The sequence below is a fragment of the Danio rerio genome, chromosome 23 (assembly GCF_049306965.1).
Source record: "Danio rerio strain Tuebingen ecotype United States chromosome 23, GRCz12tu, whole genome shotgun sequence".
NCBI classification, from domain to species: domain Eukaryota; kingdom Metazoa; phylum Chordata; class Actinopteri; order Cypriniformes; family Danionidae; genus Danio; species Danio rerio.
In genome coordinates this window covers 21,967,542-21,987,422 of record NC_133198.1, presented here as the reverse complement: position 1 = coordinate 21,987,422, position 19,881 = coordinate 21,967,542, and the positions used below count along the sequence as shown (strand labels likewise).

Below are 19,881 nucleotides of genomic sequence, written 5' to 3'. Positions count from 1 at the left end.
ACTAAAATAAAAATCACCTATTAAAGCTGTAACAAATTGTCTCTAGAACAGACCTATGTAAACAAATTGTCAACCTATGTCAAGTTGACAACCTATGTCAACCTTAAGTAAGGCTCTGTTGTTCTGCTTGACTAAATAGCAGAAGTAGTTGCGTGTGTGCGTGTGCTTTGTCATGCATAGATCATAGACCTCTTTGTGACGCTGCCATAATTAAGCCGTTCGCATATGGCATCTTTTGCATGCACAAGTCAATTTTTTCCAATGAAGGCGCGTAGATTGTGTGCACATATTGAGATACAACATCTCTTTTCAGACAAACTTTAAGGCTGCATTTACACTGCAGATCTTGATGGTCAATTCCAATTTTGTGTCTGTATCTGATTTTTTTGATGACCTGCGTACATCATCTTTAAAAAGTGACTCGTATCCGATCGTCTGCATTTACACAACACACAGCAAAGGTGCAATGACCAGGAAAAAGAAGAGCGGACGCTGACTAACAGCTGATAATTAAAGAGTGCTCTTTTCTTTATTCCTGTATGTAATCAGTTTGCAGCTTTTGAAAAGCTGTTTTACTATAGTTTATGACAGAAAGGTTCTTATTTGTCCCTCTTCTTTTGATATATAGACTTTTTTAAACCTTTAGGCATCTTAATGTAATGTCCATGGCGTGATTTATGCACGTGATGTAGCTATGCACTAGTTTTATATTAGTTTATATTGGTTACGTGGCGGACATTTCGCTCACTCGTTCTCGTTAAAATACCTGTGCTATATGACAATATAAAAGCTGTTTTAGTCCTCGTGTATGAGATTTAAGGTTTGGGACTCTGCTGAAGTCTGTTCTGAAATGTAAGCATCTGAGTTGACATCATTCAATATGGTTTTTAATGATCCACGACTCGAATTGACAGGTGAAAATTAGATCTACCTGCTTACACTGCAGACACCCGAACACAGATCCGATTCATATCAGATAAATTTCCACTTATGAACAAGGCCTGAATCTGATTTGAGTAAATCGGAATCCATGCGATTTGTTCCTGCTTACACGTACATGGGCCATATCCGAAAAAATCGGAATTGAGTCACTTGAACAGTGCAGTGTAAATGCGACCTAAATGCAACTTTTCAGAATGCCGCACCATGAGTCACATAACAAGAGCTGAACGATCAGCTTCATACTTTGTATGGAATAAACACATTTCAGTATTAATAGTTTAAATACCATACAACGAGAAAATCTGTAGGCGATTTAGAAATCGTGCATGTCCAAATCACGATTTTGCTACGATTTCAAATAATCGCACAGCTCTATTCTGAACTGATCAGAATCGATGGAGAAACAATCAAGTTTTTTTTTTCTCCCATTCTTCCATCCCTACACAGAAAAAAACTACTTAATGAACAAACCCATGTCATGCTTCTTGTGAATGAACAGGAAAGCAAGTGAGTGAAAAGCATCAGCATGTGGGTGGTTATGAACTATGATTTAGATTTTAGTCCTTGTATTTTGGCTACATTCACATATAAATGGATGCCTTGTTTTGGTGCTTTTTCTCTCATGTAAAGATCTTATGTTTGGTCAGATGTCAAGTGGTCTTTTTGGGCTATTTAGATGTGTTTGCCTGCACAAGTTTACATTAGGAAAGCAGTCTGAACAAATGAGTTTTTGACTACCTCTAGAAGTGCATGTAAAGCTGGTTTTAGTGCCATGCACTTGTGATTGGATTGATAAAACAGACAATCACATATGCATTGGGGCCATTGAGTTGTAAACCAGACCAGGAAGGATGTAACAGAAAAAAGTGGGAGGATGAGGAGATTTTATTAGTGAGACTTTGTGATCTATTGTTAATCTGTACTGTTCAAAACATGTCAGATAGACTGAACCTGATTCTGCAGATTCAGCCTCCCCTACAGCACACAGCTCTGCTGTCAGAATTTGTTCTTTACAGCTTCTGTCACACGGGTTTTGAATGCTGATGACTTTAGTGTTTTATGAGGCTTCTGTGTATGATTAACCTCAGAGCTGTAAAATACCTTCTAGACTGAACTCTGACCATGTGACCTTTACCAGTGCACTTCACATTCCTCACAGAGTCAAAGGCAAGACAAGGTGCAGATTATAGGGGACCTGGAAACTGAGTGACCGGAGCCCAACTACAGATATGTGTAGGAGTTTCAGTCCCCTGCATGGTTTTATTTCTCCATCCATAAGAGAAAATATGAAAGTGATTGATGATGATTATTATACCACAAAAAAGGGACTACAGGATATACTCTTAAGTATATCACATTTATTTGTCATCAGGTACTATAAACAGTTTTAGTTGTGTTTCAAGTATTATTTTGATTATCAGACAATCAGATTACAACTTAAAATTGTTCCGTACGGTGATTTATAAGCTGCGTCTCAAATCGCATACTTATGCACTATTCTACTCCATTTTGTTGTTTAAATAGTGTAAGTAGTGTGTTTACACTGAAAACTCTAAAAATAATAAGTGCACTTTAACTATCCGGATGATGCACTCATTCAGCTCCTAAAATGAAGTGTGTAATGATGGACACTTCACACACTTAACACTCGCAGCTTTGCTCGCTAAGCGGAAGGGGCGGAGCTATCGGACGCACATGTTGGATAACTTTATTTATTTTGGATGGTGAAAGCAAAATTCTCCTACGAGAGTGATTATAGCGCCTCCCAATGGTGAATGCGGTTATATTTAAGGCAGGTATTATTTGATACTTCAGTCATTTATTTCACTGATTTGGAGACCGTCAAACGTCATCAAGGAAACGGTTTGAATTTCCGCTTAGTAAAAAAACATTAGTGTGCCATTTGGGACGACACTACATACATATACTATCCTGTGGAGTGTGTAAGTGCATAAGTACATAGCGCATGGTGTATAGTGTGCCATTTGAGACGCAGCTATATTAACTAAATAGCAGGCATGCACTGGCACAGATTTGATGATTCAGTTTGATTTCGATTCACCAGATTAAGATTTGATGCAAGTACAATTTGTTTAACAGTTACATTACACATAAAACTTTATAATAATAAAATTGAATTAAATTTTTAACCCAATTGCCTTTAAACATTTTAAACATTACTGTGGCCATGCTAGTTTTTAGATAACTAAGTTCTGCTCATAGAATTCTGTTTTTATGAGGTAAATGTAACATTATGTAAAATTGTCTTCAAGCTTTTTTAAAAAAAACAAAATCATGTTTGAAACACATACTGAGAGTGATTACATGAGATGTTATAAATTTTAGCAAGTTGTACTGTTTGTTTTAACATAACTTAATTTCTTATTCATTTTGATCTGTAACTATTTGTAGAGATTTTGTAGATAGAGATTTTTAATTTCATATTAAGAAAATGTTTAAATATTTTTTATTTTGTTTATTTTTTGCAATACCGAACAATAATTCAATAGAAAAAAGACATGACAACATACATCATTACATACATACACATATCAATATGCACATACATAAAGTTGCATGTAAAATAAGTTTTTAAAAGAAAGAAAGGCAAAAACGCATATTGCTATATCTCTTTCAATTACCATTCACTTAAATGGGCATGTCTTTATATTTCTTATATGTATAAACCATTTTTACCAACCCTTCCTGAAAATATACATTTTCATCCTCAACTTAAATTTCAGTTTATCCATACTTGAATTTCTTTAATTTTCTCAAACCACTAGGGCTGTGTGATTAATCGAAATTGGATCGCAATTTGAAATGTTGTGATTAGATAATCACAAAAAGCTGTGATATGAAATATATATATTTCTTATTTAATTTCCCTCACCCAGAGCAAATATGTGACTGCAGTCTGTGTATAACAGTCTTACTAGCCAATTGAGTGAGCACACTTTCGTTCTGCCCAATCAGAATTGCACAATCGAACTATGCAGAACGCCCACTATATACAACAAAAAACAAACAAACAGGAAAGCGCAGACAAGTGTCTGCTACTTCAGAAGCATTAATAGACAAATAATTTATATAAAAAAAACAGGACATCAGTGATATGGAAATATTTTGGTTTCAAAGTCACAGCCACAAACAAAAACAGGTCATTTTTAAAAGCTGTCGCAGAATTGTTGTCATGACAAGCTAAAGCTTGTCAATACAAATCAACTACAAATCAAAATTACAATGGCAATATCGAATAAAAAAAAATTAGCAATTAGATATTTTCTGCTTGCGTTTCAACGTTGAGTCTTTAAGCCAGTTCCTTGTTATAGTCTTTTTGCATGCCACAAGAAGAATCTTATACAAATATTGGTCACATCTGGGGACAATGTGCTTAATATCTCCCATAAACAAAAATAATGCAGTCCTAGGAACTCTATATCCAAACCTTAGAAATAACAATCTGCACATCATCCTAAAACGGTTGAATTTTCCCATAGCTCCAGAAGATATGGGTATGATCTGCTTCTTCTGCCCACACTGTCTTCAGCACATTTGTTGTCTAGAGGTCTGTTTGCTTTTAATCTTAGGTGTTATAAAGAAGCGTATAAGGAATTTCCAGGAAAACTCCCTCCAAACTTGTGAAGTAATAGTAGTTTGGTGTATTTTCCACATATTGTACCAGTCTTCTTCTGAAATTATAGTCAATAATTCTTCATCCCATTTTACTTTTACATACAGTGGGGTCGGGGACCCATCAACACCGCATAAACAGAGGAGATTAATTTAGCTTTAGATTAATTCATTATATTATAATAATCTCTTTAGCTGTAATTATCAAAAAATATATTGGTAAGCCCAAACTTATCCTTTAAATTTAGAAAACTTTCAAAATTGGCAGCATTTTAAAGCAAAGCTTTTTGAGATGTTTGAATGTGTTGCATGCTGCAAATTATTTATAGTGAAGATTTGTTCATAAATCAGTTAAAGGAAAAAAATAAAGCATAGATTCTTGGGATTTAAGAAAGGAAATCAAAAAATGAGATCCACAAGAAATCAGTTTTGTCAACCAAGCCCCACTGACCGAAAACACAGGGCCTCTGACTGAAACTAGCCTAGCCTAGCTGAAGAAGCACATTCTGAGTAGCGAAGCAGTCACAGTCACTCCCTGCGAGACAGAGAATTTGCCAGAGAGAGAGAGAGAGATAAAGATGATGCACTGAAGGAAGAGAATGAGAGAGATAAGAATGAGCCGCGTCAGCATGAATTAAACTGAAGGCAGCAGTAGTTAGGCCTACATGACAGGAGGGAGTCAATCCACCCACACACGCTCTTATTAAATATACACAATACGCATCCTTTAATTAGTCACAAATGAATACTTGGCTGTAAAGATGCTTGCAAAATATAACTCAACATTTACTATTATGGCTATTTTATTTCTTAGATTTTTTGTTCAGCTCATCTACTGTTTTGTTTTGCAAATGTAATATTAAATAAATTTTACTTCATCATTCTTAAACGTAAATAATTAAATCAGATTTGCTTGTATACAGAAGTGCTCATATGTTCATTAATTCTCGTCTCATGCTTAAAAAAATTACTACAAAATAAATTGGCAATCTGAATCAAGATTAGTGCATTAGGTGCAATAGAGCTGGGCAATAAATGGAAATAACGTCCAAATTAAATCGATATTGCGTTTTAGCAAAAGCAATAGTTATGCACATCATTACAGGGGAGCACTGTTGTGTGGTCAGCAGTAAATTTCCTCCAAAGGCGAGAGGGCACTCTTGCATGGTAACTCCAAATACCCATGAAGAAGAATCCCAAGAAATCCCTAAAGCAGGTTGCTAAATAAACAGAAGATTTACTGCTTTTATTAATTCAACGTGCCTAATAAACACACAACTGTAAAATCACGATGGAAACACTTTTACCGCACAAACTCCAGTATGCGCATTAAAAAAAGGTCCTGTGATTTTGTAATTAGAGATCAGAGATTAGAATTAGAGAAAAAATGTGTGTGAATGGATAAACAAGCAGGCTGAGCACACTGTAAACCATCAGAACTGTTGTTTTGGTCATTCTAAAACACCTTACCGTTTAAGTATTGGTGTTATTATATTATTAATGTCCTCCAGAATCAAGTGCGTTTGCTCCACGTCTGACACCTTCAAACGCCACCGCGTGTTCACCGTGTGTCAGGATTGCCTTCTGAGTCATTTATTAGATGTAGAAAAGATTGATGCAGCTTCTCCTACTGCAGCAAATTCAGGTTTTTTTTGTTGATATCTGGCGCCAGTTAATCAGAAAGTGACGATTTTGTTCACTTTGACTCGTTGGATGAAAACGCAGCTTTAGACGCGCACTCAGACGCGCACATACACTGCAGTATGACAGAGTGTGTGTGGTCACGTAATGTGCATTTTCAGCAGTGTAGTGTGAACCGAGAGATCTTTTCAGAAATGCTAGGGAAAACGCCAGTGTGGTCTTGGATCGTTTTTGTTCTAAAATGCCATTTTAAAATGAAGATGTATAAGTGTAAACGGGGCCTAAATGTGTATTTTTTGTGAGCGCGTTGCTGCTGCGACGGGGGCGGGGCGAAGTATCGTGATGCTGACTCAGCATCCTGATGTCTATCAGCCATCGCCAATGGACTATGGCATTGTCTATCGACCCAACCATATTGCGTAGCTTGTCAGTGAACTACGACTCTGTGTTGTAAATGCTACTCCATCTGAACACAGATGCTGGAGATTTACCACAGATTACATAACATGACTTTACTGACAAGTGGTCAAATAATTCTAAAGCTTAAAAAGGAAGGAAGAAAGGAAAATAATTAATGTTCAAGCAACCTCTTGAACACTTGAGAGGGAATTATGTTAAAACAAAATGATTTATGCCTGGTCACTGTTCATGCCAGTCAGGTGTGCTGTTCCTGTTACATTGGCTGGTTCTTGATATGAACTTGATATGCTGCTCGTCAGCAGTCTGATTCTTAACTCTAAGCTAATGTTTGACACCAGGTCTTCTACTGCATCGCAGTTCACAGGAAAAGCAAGAGGAACATACGTTGGCAGATTAGATTGTTTACACAAAATAACCGATTTCATTGGCTTGCCTTTTTGCTTAAACTAGAAACTGCTGTAACTATTCCCATGAGAGTCACATACACACTTTTTCTCTGTGTATCATATTCTCAAGGGCTTTTCCCGTATTTCATCGCTCTTAGACTCTGCGTTCTCCCTCAGTTATCAGAAGAGGTCTCACTTTATCTCAGCTGTGTCACAGAAATATGCACTCAGCGAGCCCAGAATAGCGGCACCTCATAAAGTTTCTCTATTCAAAAGTTTTTCAGCCATCAGCCCTCACTCTTTCATTCTCGTTTTTCTCCCTGGCCTAATAAGCTCTCATTATAGGTCTCTGGCTTCTCCCCTTTCCTCTATCGAGCCGTGACTGGAACAGGGTGGCACACACTCCTCATGTGGGAGATGTCTAACTTTAAGGCCACAGAAACGTTTCCACAGATGCTGTTGTGCTGTCAGCATCTGAATAATCTGGTCACACAATTCTTTGCAAGCAGCTTTGTGAAGCGAGACCGTAAACAGAAAGTAGCACAGTAGCCACATGCAAAAAAAAAAAAAAAAAACTCAATGAGACATTCACAAAAGTGAAACATGAGCCTTCACTGCCTTCATAAGGCCTGCTGAATATTGGATGAGATGAGCCCGTCTCTCCATTTGCAGTGAGCAGAGACACGGTGTGACATCTCTATTGTTTTGACACTTTTTTGTGGGATGCTGCTCACCAACATTTCTGCCTACCTCTGAATAATTAATTACAAACAATCAATATGCTGTCATGTATAGGAATGGTAATACGTGGCACATTTCAGTGGGGTTATTTGTTAAGTTGTAAAGTTTTTGCACAAAGTTTTTAGTAGTTTTAATAGCACATTTATAAAAGTAATATTTCTAATAATAATATTCTTTCAGCACAGTGATACACAATATATTGCTATTGTATTGTCATTGGACGATATTAGAGATTTATTTTATTGTTTGGTACTGGGGAATAATGGGTTTCTGCGGGGTCTTAAAAAGTCTTGCAATGTCTTAAATTTCAAAATCCAAATTTAGGCCTTAAAAGGTATTAAATTTACTGAAATATTGTGTTGTAGGTCTTAAATCTTTTTTTAGACAGGTCTTACTTTTCCTTTGTTCATGCATTGCTAAAACCCATACAATCATCAATGCAAAACCCATACAATCATCAACAACTCATCTCAATAAAACTTTCAACTTTTTATTTTTAAAAGGTCATTTGTAACTATTTATCATAATGGTTCAATTATTTTGCTTGCAATAACATTTGTTTAAAAGTTCTCCTAGTATTTACTGCTGAGGATACTGACCTGGACAGATTGCTGTGCATAGATTTAGTTTATAATAGTTTTAAAAACTTTTAAAAGATTTGTTAATTTTTTATATGCTTAGAAAAAAATGTGTATGGATACAAGGTTGCTTGTTTTTTTACACAATATTTAAAATATTTTGCTAAGAAATAAAATATTACTGTATTATTGTGTTATTAGATGTATTAAATTCTAATCATTTTTAAAGGGCAAATAAAAATCTTTTCCATCTGTGCCATTTAAAAATTCCTTAGCTTTTATCATTTTATGAGTCTACAATTTCATTCATAATGGTCTTAAAATTGTCTTAAAGTCTTAAATGTAACTCGGTGAAACTTGAAGAAACCCTGGAATAGTAAGACTTTCTGTATTAAGACCCTACATTATACCCTGGACATTCTTAGACTAAACAGAGGTGAGTCTTTTCACTAAGCTTAAACACACTCTCTCTCTCTCTCTCTCTCTCTCTCTCTCACACACACACACACACACACGCACACACACACACTACTCTCACTGTTTGACATGGTGAAATGATCACAGGCTGCATCCTGGTGTCCTCTGACAGGAAGCGAGATGCTTGCACTGCCACGGTCATTGGTGACCACAGTATCAGATAAAGCCAGTGTCATGTTTCTGCTGCCATATTAACACGCAGCTGCATAGAAATCCACTCTGCCTCCACAACCTCCAATCTAAAATCTCATTTTAGAAGAATATCATGTTGGGGTGCATGACTAAATATGATCTCTTAAAATGTTTGAATAAAAAAAATATTTTGTCAGTCCATTGTTTGTTTTGTTAAGTCTGTTATACCAACATGATCTCATGGCAATTCGTAACTTTTTTTTCCGCAATTCGATCTCTTTTGCTAATCCCCAATGATGGTTAGGATTTGGGGCGGGGTTGGGTGCCACGCCTCCTTTTTGAAATTGTACATTTTCGTACGACTGAATTCGTACAAATTAGCCACTAAACTGACAGCACAAAAAGTAAAATACTTACGTTTCTTCGTGAGATCAGCTGGCTATACTCATTAAGGTTGTATTTATTTGGAGGAATTTACAGTTAAACAGTAATATTATAAACTAGAACAAAAAGCTAAAAAGTGTGAAATCTGAAGGTTTGGCTACAGCTTGCTTAGTTGTTAAAGTGTTGGAAGGTGGCTGCTACAGTAAGTTGATGTTGTTAGGGTGGCTACTAGGTTGTTGTCAGGTAGTGTCTGGGGTAATATTATATTGTATTTTACTAGGGTACTCAATTTGGTTCAAATACAAATCTCGATTAATTTTAAAAAAAATTCTCAAATACGATTAATGAACGCTTATTTTATTTGTTTATTTTTTGCTTACTGTTCACTGACAGGTTTGGACATTATATATGCTCACATATTACAAGTGAGAGATTTTTGAATGAAGAGTACATTACTGGATTTTAAAACAGTTAAAGGAAACACACACTATCTACCATCTATTGTTGTTTATTGCTTCTAATCAAGTAAGGCTCAAGAATGTGTCCATCATCCTAGTTGACCAGAGATCAAAAGTGACTGCAGAAGTATAGATCAACCTCAGCCGTAACAGAGCGGGGTCACGTGACTCCACACACGATAGTGAAATTTAAAAAATTAACCAGGAAAATTTTTTTTTTCTATTACTTTGATTAATCGCCCAGCCCTAGTTTCTAGGTAGGGTGCATGATACTGAAAAAAATATTCTTAGAAGATATATTTATTATAGATCCAGACTCCAGACTTACACACTCTGTAAGTCTCACGCTTAGCTAGAGATCAGACTTGAAAAAGTCAAACTTTTTTGGTGAAGCTTCATGTCGTTCCAATCCTCTGAGACCTTGGTTCATTTTCTGAAGCCAAATTAAGATATTTTAGATGAAATGTGAGAGCTCTGTGGCCCTCCAAAGACAGCAAAGTCTTGAGCAAAGACTATTTTCCAAGAAAAGCTGTAAAAACAACTTTGTTTGCCTATATTTTCTGGTAAAATCTTTTTGTGCGTTTATTAATGGTGATACACTTGCATGTTGGGTTGTTGACTCTAGACTATAGAACACACAAGACATGTCACACTTATCATCTTGAATGGGAAAAGGGTAACGGTCAATAAAGCCGGCCTTCTAGTACAGGAGCCAATCATTAATCTATATTTTGCGAATAAAGCCCACCTTCTAATACACTGTAGTGTACTGTGCGTTATAGACTGATGCCCAAACACACTGCCCGAGAGGCATTTCAAAGATGGCTGCCGAGTGAAATGGCTTGTCTTAAAGGGATTTTGCTCTAACGCAATATGTTGTATTACCATAGTAAACGCACACCCTGACCTGTCATAGGAGAGAAGATGAACGCAAGCAAAGTCATCTTTACCTTCTTTTTTTTGGACACATAAAGATGTTTTTGGAGCTTTGTATGGTTAGAGTTGAACCACTGCAGTCACAAGAAATGTTTTGACAATGTTTTAGTTCCTTTTCTGGACTTTAATTGTCCAAAACATTTGGTTAACTTGGGTGCGTTGCTGTCTTTGGAGGATAAAAGAGCTCTCAGATTTTATCTAAAATATCTTAACTTGTGTTCCGAAGATAAATGAAGGTCTCGGGAAATTTGTAATGACATGAGGGTGATTAATTAAAAACAGAATTTAATTTTTGGGTGACCTAACTCTTTAAACTGGTGACGACAAATAATGTTTCAGTAGTATTGAAAAAAATGTTAAAATTATAGCCTTATTCAAACCATAAATATCTGTGTCATTTAAATAAATATCTGAGCATATGTTGAACTGGTTCATCTGCACTCATTCATGGCTAAGTATACATTAAAAGACGTGTGCGTGAGACAGAGCAGCACTCTGGAAATAAAGTATAGGCCTGGTGTGTGTTTGATTACTACACAAGATCATCTCTATCGTGTTTGTAAATGAGCCATTACGACCAGACTGGTTTCTGTCTACACAATGGCAGGCAGATAGTGAGGGAGGGTTTTGTGGGCCAGTTAACATCAGTTCCCGTACACCATAAGACACCATAAGCTGCTTTATACATCCTCTCACCACTTCTCCTTTCAGTGTCCGAGCTAACAGAAAAGCTAGTTTGTGTCTATGTGAGTGGCCCTCAGGGACTTCCCATGCTACCCTTCAACACTGACTATGAAGCCATTGTTAAGCTTTCATATGGAAGAGCGCAACAGATAAGGAATAGAGAAGGAGGGCACTGTAGATGAAAAGAGACCACCATACATGCTCCACTGACCCAGCCAAACCCGCATAGTTTACTCTTGTGTGTGCATGCTGCATATTTGCAAATACATCTCACATCTCTTAGATTTTTAAATGCATTTTTATATGGACCATTTTGAGGAACGTAAACATTAACAATTCAATTCACCTTTTTTTGTGTAGCACTTTTACATGTAGATTGTGTCAAAGCAGCTTCACATAAAAAATCATAGTAAATTGAAACAGTGTGGTTCAGTTTTCAAGTTTAAGCTCAGTTCTGTTTAGCTCAGTTCAGTGTGGTTTAATAATCACTACTGAGAGTCCAAACACTGAAAAGCAATCCATCGATGCGCCAGCGGCGAGGAAAAACTTCATCAATTGGCAAAAGTAAAAAATCAAAAAACCTTGAGAGAAACCAGGCTCAGTTGGGCACAACCATTTCTCCACTGGCCAAACAACTTGTGCAGAGATGCAGTCTAGGCGCTGAAGGCTGGAAGCTGGACCTCAGCGAAAGACTCGTCTATCCCTGTAGCGGTCCTAACATGTTTTCTGTTTTACATTTTTAATTTCCATAGCTTCCGAGAATCAAAAAAAGAGCCACATATTGATAAATAATGTGATGATAGTTGTTTTAATGTTAAGTCATGATTGAGCTGCCTATAATTATTAAATAGTTTGACAACAAGCAGGAAATGTTTATGGACCAATGACATGACCACATTGAAATGGTCTACAGGTGTTGGAAGAGATAGTTAACCCAACAATTTTAATTCTGTCATTTACTCACCCTTTCCTTGATCCAAACCTTTTCTTTTATTCTGTTGAACATAGTTGAAGATATTTTGAAGAATACTAAAGCTATTAGCCAAGCCATTAAAGGAAAAGTTGACCCAAAAATTATAATCACCCCATAATTTAATCGCCCTCAAGCCATCCTCTGTGTATGTGATTTATTTTTATTTTTTCTGTTAGACAAACATAATCTAAGTAATTCAAAATGTTATCCTGACTCTTACTATAAAATGGTGTAGTGGCTTTTATTTCAAAGCTTCCAAAAGTGCATAAATTCATCTTCAAACTATGTTGCCAAGAGGTTAATGCATGTCTCATGAAGCGGATCAAGGTGTTTTTAATATATTTAAAAATACATTTTAAATTCTAAACTCAAATCACTGATGTCCGGTGGAGGCCCAGTGCACATCTTGTGTGACTGACGTATATGATGCGTAATGCATGACATAAGATGCATTCGTAGCAAAGGCTCTGAGAATAGACTAGGCATGGGATGATAACCGTTTTCAAGGTACACAGAAAGTAGTAGGTCATCTGGGTACTTATCATATTGTTTTTTAGTTAGTATGAATTCGGACATGCTTCTCAGCTTTCAAATTGTTTTTAGCGTACTATATAGTATAGAAGTATGCAATTTCGGATGCAGCCATTGTGTTCATACCAGAAAAAAGTTATTGTTTTACCCAGACATTTAAAAAGAATATATATTTAGAGCAGTAATCACAATACTGTGATGTTTTTATCCAAGGTTATCATACCGTTAGAACCTTATACCGGCCCATGCCTAGAATAGAAACATCTTGAGGGAACTACTTACCTCTTAGTTTGTTTACTAGCAGACTGTGATGAACAAGAAAACTAATTAGCTTGGCATTACTATTTTATTAGTTTATTATTAGTATACAATGTACATGTGTCTACTTGTCCTACGTCATGCATCAAATAGGCAAAGCTCTTGATTTACTGATCAATCTACAATCCTACTCTCACCTATGAGCTTTGGATCATGACCGAAAGGACAAGATCTTTGAGTTTCCTTTGCAGGGTGGCAGGGCACACCCTGATAGATAGCTCTGTCACTCGGGAGGAGCTCGGAGTAGAGCCGCTGCTCCTCCACATTGAGAAAAGTCAGCTGAGGTGGCTCGAGCATCTGTCTTGGATGCCTCCTGGACACCTACCTAGTGTTGTAGGCATGTCCCATCTGGAGGAGGCCTCAGGGAAGACCCAGGATATGCTGGAGGCACTATGTCTTGGCTGGCCTGGGAATGCTTCGGGATCCCCCCGGAGGAGCTGGAGGAAGTGTCCGGGGAGAGGGAAGTCTGGGGTTCTCTCCTAAAATTGCTGCCCCCGCGACCCGGCCCTGGAAAAGCGGATGAAAATTGATGAATGAATGGGCATTTTTTTCTACCGTATCACAATGTCATCAGCTACTCAACATTCTTCAAAATATCTTTTTATAATGTCCTAAGTCCTAAAGGTTTGGACCCACTTGTCTATGAGTAAATGATTGGCTTTTTTTGGGTGAACTATCCCTTGAAGGCGCATGTTGCCAAATGATTGTTAAAGTTTCATCACAGGGCAGAATGTTCATGTTGAGACAAACCACAACACAATTCAGGTAGTTTTCTGATGGGAACTGGCTGATAGGACCTTTGCTCTCACAGAACAATCAATCTTGTGTGTGCGCGTGTGTGTTTTGACCATATTTGGGTTGAAATGAAGTCCATCTGTGTGCTAGATCAGTGTTTCATCCCTGCTAATATTGTACTGGTTGAGCAAACTCCCTGGATGAAGAAGTATTCATTTTAGAGGTATAATTCAGGTTTATGGCATAAACAAGTCTGCCACAAACTTCATCTGACCTAAATGCAGAAGATCAATCAATAACATAACAGAGATGTTGGAAACAATCACATAACAGGGTGGTTTTGTTAATAATTACATCTCTCAGGTTAACCATTGCTCGTTCAGGTTAATGGGAGTTTAGAAAAGCACATGGTACCGCTTTGAACTTCCTCAGACATTTCCAGCCTCTCGAACATGCACATTTTTGTCCGTTCGCTCTGCTTAGTCTATTCTCCTTTTTGATGTTGAGTATGAATGTCTTCCAGGTGAAAGTCCAGGCTGTGATTAAGCCTCTGAGGAATTCAAAAATGGCAGCTGAGAGAGGGAGAAAAAGAGCGAGGTTGAAAGGAGGCTTGGGTTTACAGTAGATTACACATTAGCTGAGGGGCGGAGGGAAACGAACAAGCAGCCATTCTCTACCATGGTATCCCCTTTAGGTCTCTCCTTACAAAGCTGTGAGAATAGTCTGAAATAAACCACATATGCACAATTATTTAAACCTGTGAAAAAAAAATTGTCATGTATAGATCATGTGAGATTACTCGCACCACAGGCTGATATTGTTCTGTGTTCAAAGAGCTGTTGAAAATTTGAAACTGACAGTTATATACAAGTAGTTATTATACTATCATTATAAACAATAGATAGAAAAAATATAAATTTTGCATCATTGTGCTTCACTTTTCTTTACTTTAATGACTTAAAATATTATTTATTTAATATTTAAAAAAATAATATTATTTAAATAATAATTTGTTCACATGTTTAAAACAAAAAACTTAAACTAACAACTCAAGCTGACAAACTCACTGTTGATCCATGGGAATATTTACATTTACTCCTATATGATTATATTTAAATGATAATAAAATTGACATAAAAAATTGGCCAGACATTTTGATATTGTGCCATATTTCAGTTTATGTTTTCTTATTTTAATGTATTTAAATCAACAAAGTGATTTTAAATGGCACCTATGATGAAAATCATATATTGGAAGCTGTTTGGACAGAACTGTGTGTAAGTATAGTGTGTCCACAGTCATATTGGGCTGATATAAAACAATAAACCTCTTTTTTTAAATTTCCTGACATTAAAATAGTATCTAAATCCCTCCCATTTTAAGGTCCACCGTGATGTAGGAGTGTGGTTTTCTCGCTCACCAAATTGATTGACAGCCGTGTATTAACATTCCTCCTTAGTGACGCACATATTCATGTCAACTAGAACAGGATGTCCACAAAGCAACTGGGATTAAAAGATCTGTTCAGCTGTCTGTGATCAGCAGCATCTCACAAGTTTACAAGTTTAAAACGTTTTAAAATAATGTTTCTAATGAATTACAGTGGTTTTATCGTCTTTATTGCCACAGCTGCATGTTAGTACAATAATAAAAGCTGACACTTCAATACGGTTTGTGGACATTAAGTCATGTTTATTTTATACATTAACATAATGAATATCAATACAGCAGTGGATAAAAACGTGTTACCTGTCATATTTGTATGTGTGTGCGTGTATGTGTGTATGTGTGTGTGTATGAATTTTCTAACGATATTGGGTGTGACTTATTGTTGCGGAAAGGCTTGAATTAACTACACAACAATTACATCAAATAATCATTGGTAAAGTTCTTACTGTAATATTTCTCACAAATGTTTCGTGAGATCTGCTTCCTTCATGTCCGTCACTGTACTGTTTATCTGACGTAGCCGAGGCAGAGATTGAAGCACACTCTGACAGGCACATGGGAACGGTGGATGGGGAGAACTAGCATTAAAGGCACAGGCAAAAAACAGCTACAATGTGTTCAAAGCTGAGAATTCCAATATTAAAAGGTCTAATAAATAATCCGATGGGTGTTTTTGAGCTAAAACGTTACAGACGCATTCTGGAGACATAAAAGATTTATCTTAAATCTTGAAAAAGGGGTAAAATAATTTGCCCTTTAATTAACCATTTGTTTACATGTTTAAATAAAATACATAAACAAACAACTCAACCTGACAAACTCACTGTTGATCCAAGGGAATATTTACATTTACTCCTATATGATTATATTTAAATGATAATAAAATTGACATTGTGTTGATATTGTGCTATATTTAATTTTTATTTTCACATTTTAATGTATTTTAAATAAATTAAAGTGATTTAAAATGTTTAAGTTTTTTTATTATATCAAGTTATATTATGTGCATTTGGTTATGTATTGTTATTAAATTATGTAACTTTACAAAAAAAATTTTAAAGGGTTGTTGACATTTAGTAATATACTGGCACTTAGTTAATAAACCATTTTTTTACCTTATATTAAGTGTACATTTTAACTATATCAATTTAAATGATTTATTTTTCTGTTGATGTTGAACACAATTTCTTTTCAATTCACATTATTTATATAAATTACAATACCTAACATAAGCCTTACATTTCTCTCTCTCTCCAGAGGAGGCCGATTACTCAGCGTTCGGCACAGACACTGTGACCCGTAAGAAGACCCCGGCGGCCCTCGCAGCAGTCCTCCTTCGGCCGGACACCAACAAGAAGAAGCCTCCAATCATCATCAGCCTGCCCAAAGACTTCCGCCCAGTGTCCTCCATCATCGATGTGGACATTCTTCCAGAGACTCACCGCCGCGTCCGTCTCTATAAACATGGCCAGGAGAAACCTCTGGGCTTCTACATCCGGGACGGATCCAGCGTTCGTGTTACACCCCAAGGCTTGGAGAAGGTCCCAGGCATCTTCATTTCCCGCATGGTCCCCGGAGGCCTGGCGGAGAGCACGGGACTGCTGGCCGTCAATGATGAGGTGCTCGAAGTCAATGGCATTGAGGTGAGCGGCAAGTCGTTGGACCAGGTAACGGACATGATGATCGCTAACAGCCACAACCTCATTATAACGGTCAAACCGGCCAATCAGCGCAATAACATAGTACGAAGCAGCGGCGGTGGGGCCACATCTGGCAGCTCAGGACGATCTTCAGACAGCAGCACCAGCTTCCATGGTTACTCCGTGCCAGGCTCCACGTCCATGACTCCTTCTCATATTATACAGAACTTTGAGCCGGATGAAGAGAGTGAGGACGAGGAGGATCTGGTGATCGAGGCGGATAGAGGGGCCAAACTCATCCCGCCAGCAAAGGTTCGAGCGACCGCCAGCTCCAGCATGCCTGTTCTGCCCAGATACGAGCCTCACCTCGACCTACGGCCCTCAAACGGTACAATGGCGACCAGCACAAGCGTAGGGTCTCTGAACGCCCACGAAAGGCGTAATCTAGAAGAAGACGGAACAGTCATTACACTGTAATAACCGCTCACACATGCCAATACACACTCTTGTGTGCCATAGGACTGATAATGCATGTCTTTATTTTTAGGTGACCAAAGCGGTCACCACAGCACCTTACAGCACTTCTCTGTAACCACAGGACCAGGTAGTCACCAAAAATAGCTGCTTCTTGAGTAATAATGAACTTCCTGAGTCAGTGCGAATTGAAGGAACATAGAGACTCTGCAGTATATGAGTCATGACAATCTTTTTTTTTTTCCTTTTTTTTACTTTACAACCACTCCCTTCTGCCGTTATAATGGAGAACAAAGTACAATGGGCTTCAGAAGAGAGCGCTCTTCATTTATTCCTGTCTGCAACACTAACTCTCGGCTTACCGATTCTTCAAGGTTGTCAAGGGAATCGCGAACAATTGTGAGGCTCGAGTCAAGGTTTTCGCTTGATCAGTAGACTGCTGCCTCGGTTAAGATGTCTGTTATTATTTCAAGATTTTTAATCATAGCCAAAAAGACAGATGATTAATGTCATATTTTTCATACTGCTACGTTTGATTTGTACGAGTTATTATGTTTGTGTTTTTTTAATGACAAGGGCTATCATCCTGCTCTCTGCTACCTGTGGTTTATTTTACCCATTGAGCGCTACTTGATAACCCTGTCTGGGGCTTGGGAGCACATCATCATGTTTCAGAGAAGAGCACTCAGACGTGAACACTAGGCCGTTTCATGTATGAAGAGTGTCTCCGTCATGACGCTTTATAGTAAGGTTCAGTTTGTTTACGTATGTTAAAGAGATGATGAGAATGACATTTCGGGTAATATTTACTTATCACCATGTTGTTCCAAACCTGCTTGACTTTCTTGCTTCTGTGGAACAGAAATGTTATGGTGTTGTCAAAAGCCGGAAAATGTTTACACAGTAACTGTGTGCTAAAGTCAAAATGGTTCCTGTTCATGTAAATTTGAGAACGCGACTAAATATGCTGTATTATACAGACCAGACCAGTAGGTGGCGATGTATTTTTGTAACGAAAAACTCCTGTGGTCCAGTAGTCTGCTATTTTTGTATTGGTTGTCTAGTACTCGCGCATGCCTGTAGACTGAACAAATACCGATATGGAACTGTTGGCTAATACGATAGAACGTCATAGAAGTCATCTCATGATAACAATATAAATTATGATATATATTTAATACATTTAATAGTTTATCTATGTAGACCAAATGTAAAAGACTTTATAGAAATATTTTAAAGTATATACACAAAACATTGTCATTTAAATTTGATCATATTTCTCAGTTTATTTAGAACTTCAAGGCAAATATAGAAATATTAAATTAATATTCAAATAATATAAAACACTTTTTCAAAAACTAATGATTACAGGCCCAACATAGAAAAATCTAAATAAAATGCTAAATATAAACATTGTACTTTCAAGATGGCACCTTTTTCATAATACTGTTATATATTTTTTTCTCTGCATCCCCAGAATAGGATGTAATATTGCGCTTTATAAGTCATGAAAAAGTATTACCATAAACGATGTATTTTGTGACACACTAGACTCACTGGCCACTTTATTAGGTACACCTTACTAGTACCGGGTTGGATCCCCTTTTGCCATCAGAACTGCCTCAATCCTTCGTGGCATAGATTTAACAAGGTACTGTAAATATTCCAGTATTTAATATGGAAAGATTTTGGTCTATATTGACATAATAGCATCATGTCGCAGTTGCTGCAGATTTGTTGGCTGCACATTTGGGATGCGAATCTCCCATTCCACCATCCCAAAGACGCTTTATTGGATAAAGATCTGGTGACTGTGGAGGCCATTTGAGTACAGTGAACTCATTGTCATGTTCAAGAAACCAGTCTGAGATGATTCGCGCTTTATGACATTAAAGCATTATCTTGCTGGAAGTAGCCATCAGAACATCCCAGTAGATTTCTGGAAACACTCAGACCAGCTCGTCTGGCACCAACAACCATGCCACGTTCAAAGTCACTTAAATTACCTTTCCTCCCCATTCTGATGCTCTGTTTGAACTGCAGCAGATGGTCCAGACCATGTCTAGTTGCTGCCATGTGATTGGCTGATTAGAAAAATGGGTTAACGAGCAGTTGGACAGGTGTACCTAATAAAGTGTCCGGTGAGTGTATATATCATCATATCGCACAGCCCTAGGGATAACTCAGTTTTTGATATCCAGAAACTGATAGGCTGATGAACACAAATGACTTTTTTTTTCATCAGGATAACAATAACTTAAAATATATATTTTTAGGCAAACTATTCATTTAATTCATTAGACATCATAAACAAACCATAATAAATTAAGCTAATTTCTACATAAATAT

The 19,881-nt window shown here is 37.1% G+C and overlaps 1 protein-coding gene across 1 annotated transcript in view; it reads left to right on the top strand.

Moving 5' to 3' along the window:
• pard6b (par-6 partitioning defective 6 homolog beta (C. elegans)) overlaps positions 1-17,535 on the top strand; it is a 37,161-nt gene extending 19,626 nt beyond the window's left edge. Inside the window, 1 exon segment of the mRNA NM_001102675.1 lies at positions 16,676-17,535. Within this exon segment, the coding sequence (NP_001096145.1) occupies positions 16,676-17,535 (860 nt within the window).
• The last annotated feature ends 2,346 nt before the right edge of the window (positions 17,536-19,881 follow it).